The sequence below is a fragment of the Lactuca sativa genome, chromosome 8 (assembly GCF_002870075.4).
Source record: "Lactuca sativa cultivar Salinas chromosome 8, Lsat_Salinas_v11, whole genome shotgun sequence".
In the NCBI taxonomy this organism is placed as follows: Eukaryota; Viridiplantae; Streptophyta; class Magnoliopsida; order Asterales; family Asteraceae; genus Lactuca; species Lactuca sativa.
Genome location: NC_056630.2, coordinates 212,279,448 through 212,282,479, shown reverse-complemented (window position 1 = coordinate 212,282,479; position 3,032 = coordinate 212,279,448). Strand labels below are relative to the sequence as shown.

Genomic DNA, 3,032 nt, shown 5'->3' with positions numbered 1-3,032 from the left:
TCTGCTTTTTTTTTTCTTAATTAAAGTTTTAAGAAATGTACATGCTAATTTCTTGTGACAATGTTATTATTTTCAGTTGCAAATATTCTTAATTAGGGATCAGTGTAATGGATTACAGGGATTTCACTTATGATTTTGCCAATTCACATCAAGTACTTTTAGTCATTGAGTGATTGCATATGTATTTGTTAGGTTCATCATGAAATACTACAAGATAAGCAAAGAACAAGTGACCTAATGAAAAAAACCCAAAACACCAATGCTTAATAAAAGTAAGGAAATACATCAAATTGAATGAAAACCTTTGTCATGGAAACTATTGAAAGCGAATTTTGTTCGTCATTCAAGTATATGATTATAACATCAAAAAATATGCAATGGATTCAAAACAATTTCTAACAAAGTCATAAAACAACATGGACAAGTGACCTAAGTCCCACATGTTGCAAAAAGGTAGTGATCGATCAGTACTTTACAAAAATGTGTTGGCAAATAAAATTATCTATAACTTGAATTCAGCATGCGCCCAAACGACTTGTGAGATCAAAGAATGTGTGCTCACTACACCGGATTGTGAGGCCACCCATTGGATGATCATAACCAAACTCTTCTTCGGCTTGACATAATAAGTCTTGAAATGAAGGTTGGCTTAAGAAGGACACAGGAATCACAAACCGCTTCTTTTCTTGCTCTCCAACATAGACTGCCAAATACCCTTTGGGTAGATCCATTGTTGTTGAGCGGGTTCCATTTGACAAAGGCCGCTGGAAAATTTGTTTTGCTTGAATGATCCGAGGCATATGAATACCCATTTTTTTAAGGTCGATGAAGGGAGTAAAATAATGTGAGAGTATTTTCTTAGTGAAAGGTGTTGTGGATGAGTTAGAGATGAAACTATGCTGGTGCTTTGTCTTTCGACATGCTTTATATAGTGGTTCATTGATGCTTCAAATTTTAAAATAAAGGAAATAAAAAAAAAAAAAAAAAAAAAAAAAAAAAAGGAAATAAATGAGAGATAGAGACCTTGTTACAGAAAGGCAATATCATGTGTTGTGTGTTTCAACTTGCAAGAAGGTATCATATCACAACCATAAACTCAAATACAATTAAATGCACTTAAACCGGTACTTGTATACAAAAAAATAATTCAAGAGAGAAGAGAACATGCATGGCCCTAATTCTAAACAAAGTAAGCGGTGAAGAATAGTACACACATCATGGTCCCATGCGATATTAATAGGATGTGGCTATATATGCTTCCTAACAAACACAAAAGTGTGGCTAAAATATTAAGGGTTTTTATTTATAAATGAATTATGTGTTTAGTTCCTTGTTAAACGTCATTGGAAGACCAAAGCATGTGACATAGCTTTTTCTTCCACCGAATTTCGCTATCCCTCATTTAAATTCCTATATTATTTGAATATATAAACAAATTAATTTAAATAGAACAACCACAAGTTCTTTCAAACATTTCATCATGAAGTCGTGCTTTGAAAATTTTCATTTACCATTTGCCTTTTGAAGTGAACAGAACTGCATTCCTTGAAAAATGGTCATACTTATGCCCCGGATCACAAAAGCAAAACAAATTATGCGATGATCATCATCAAATGGAAGCAGCACAACAAAATCTATGGATATCCCAAGAGCCTATTTATAACGAACTAACCACTAGGATCGATCTTGTATCAGTTATAAATAGAGACAATTGTCCCATTTGTATAAAATTGGGACAAGGATTATCAATATAGAGTTCATTGTATTTTGTTTATTGTTAAGGTAGGACATAAATAAAAAACTACTTTTTGCGTCTACTATTTCCTCGACGTGAATTTCTCACCCATAAACTGATAAAATCACTCCGTACATAACTTTTCTTGTTTTTTTTTTTTTTTTTTTTTTTTTTTTGTCTTTTTCTGACACTAACCAATATATAGACATATACAACGAAATAATATTGATCGTCAATTCTGTTGACAAAACATTCTCAAGTAGCAATTCTATCTGTTATATATGGTCATACAGTTTGCCATATACGTACACATGTTAGTAACACACACTCTGCTAAGCTTTAAATTAACAGCAGTAAACAGAGTACCAAATAAAACGAGACTTCATTTCATACTATAATTACAACTATCCAGGTTATGGGAACAAAATATTCAACTTTAAGAAAACATGCATCAGGGTCAAGTATGTTAGTGTATATTAGCCCATTTGCTCCTACTTCCCACTCAAAACCTAAAAAGTTTTGCTTCAACTTCTCTTCATCATGTCTACTCCCACCCCACCACCACACAAAGTATTTTGTGTATCCAACATCAAAACTCACGTTCCCCTCATACTTGATGTTGATAGGTTGAACTACAACTCTTGGCAAGAACTTTTCACAACACATTGCGAAGCCTATGTTGCTATAGATCATATTGATGCCTCGTATGTTTCCATGGGTGACCTCCCTGTCAAAGCTTATTGCACGAAGATCAAATCTCTAGCCGATCTCCTTGAAAATATCGATCCTCAAGCTAAGGTTCTCGATAAAAACCTCGTCATCTACATCATCAATAGCCTCTCCCCTCGCTATGATAACGTGGCTAGCATCATTCGCCACCGTCTCCCATTTCCAACATTTGAAGAAACCCGCTCCATTTTGCTTTCCGAAGAACAACGCCTACTGTTCACTCGGGTTCCTTCCACTATGGCTCAAGTTGACCATTCTTCTTCACCTTCATAGCTTCATACCGCCTTCGGTGATACCCAATGCCGACAAGATCGGCGCCAAGACCGCCGACCTGCAAACAATCGGCGACATCATTCAGGTAATAGTAGCAACCGTCACATCATGCCTCTTCCTTATCAATACGGCTGGGTATTAATCCCACCGTCGGCCCATCATCAGCCCTCTTGGAATCCATCTCCTAGGCCCAACATCCTATATCAGTAGGCTGCTCAGCGGTAACTCCAGTGAGCTCCAAGCCTCCTTGGCCTATCTCCTAAGCACACCATAGCCCCTGCAGGCCTATTTTTTT

General features: G+C 36.2%; 1 protein-coding gene across 1 annotated transcript; it reads right to left on the bottom strand.

Moving 5' to 3' along the window:
* Positions 1-235: 235 nt before the first annotated feature.
* LOC128127562 (auxin-responsive protein SAUR21-like) lies at positions 236-914 on the bottom strand. The gene has a single exon (XM_052766134.1). It carries the CDS (start codon positions 810-812, stop codon positions 516-518), a length of 297 nt encoding a protein of 98 aa, XP_052622094.1. The 5' UTR covers positions 813-914; the 3' UTR covers positions 236-515.
* Between the last annotated feature and the right edge of the window lie 2,118 nt (positions 915-3,032).

What these genes read in the sequence shown, in the direction of transcription:
- LOC128127562 (XM_052766134.1), bottom strand. Translation starts at nt 812, where the DNA reads ATGGGTATTCATATGCCTCGGATCATTCAAGCAAAACAAATTTTCCAG.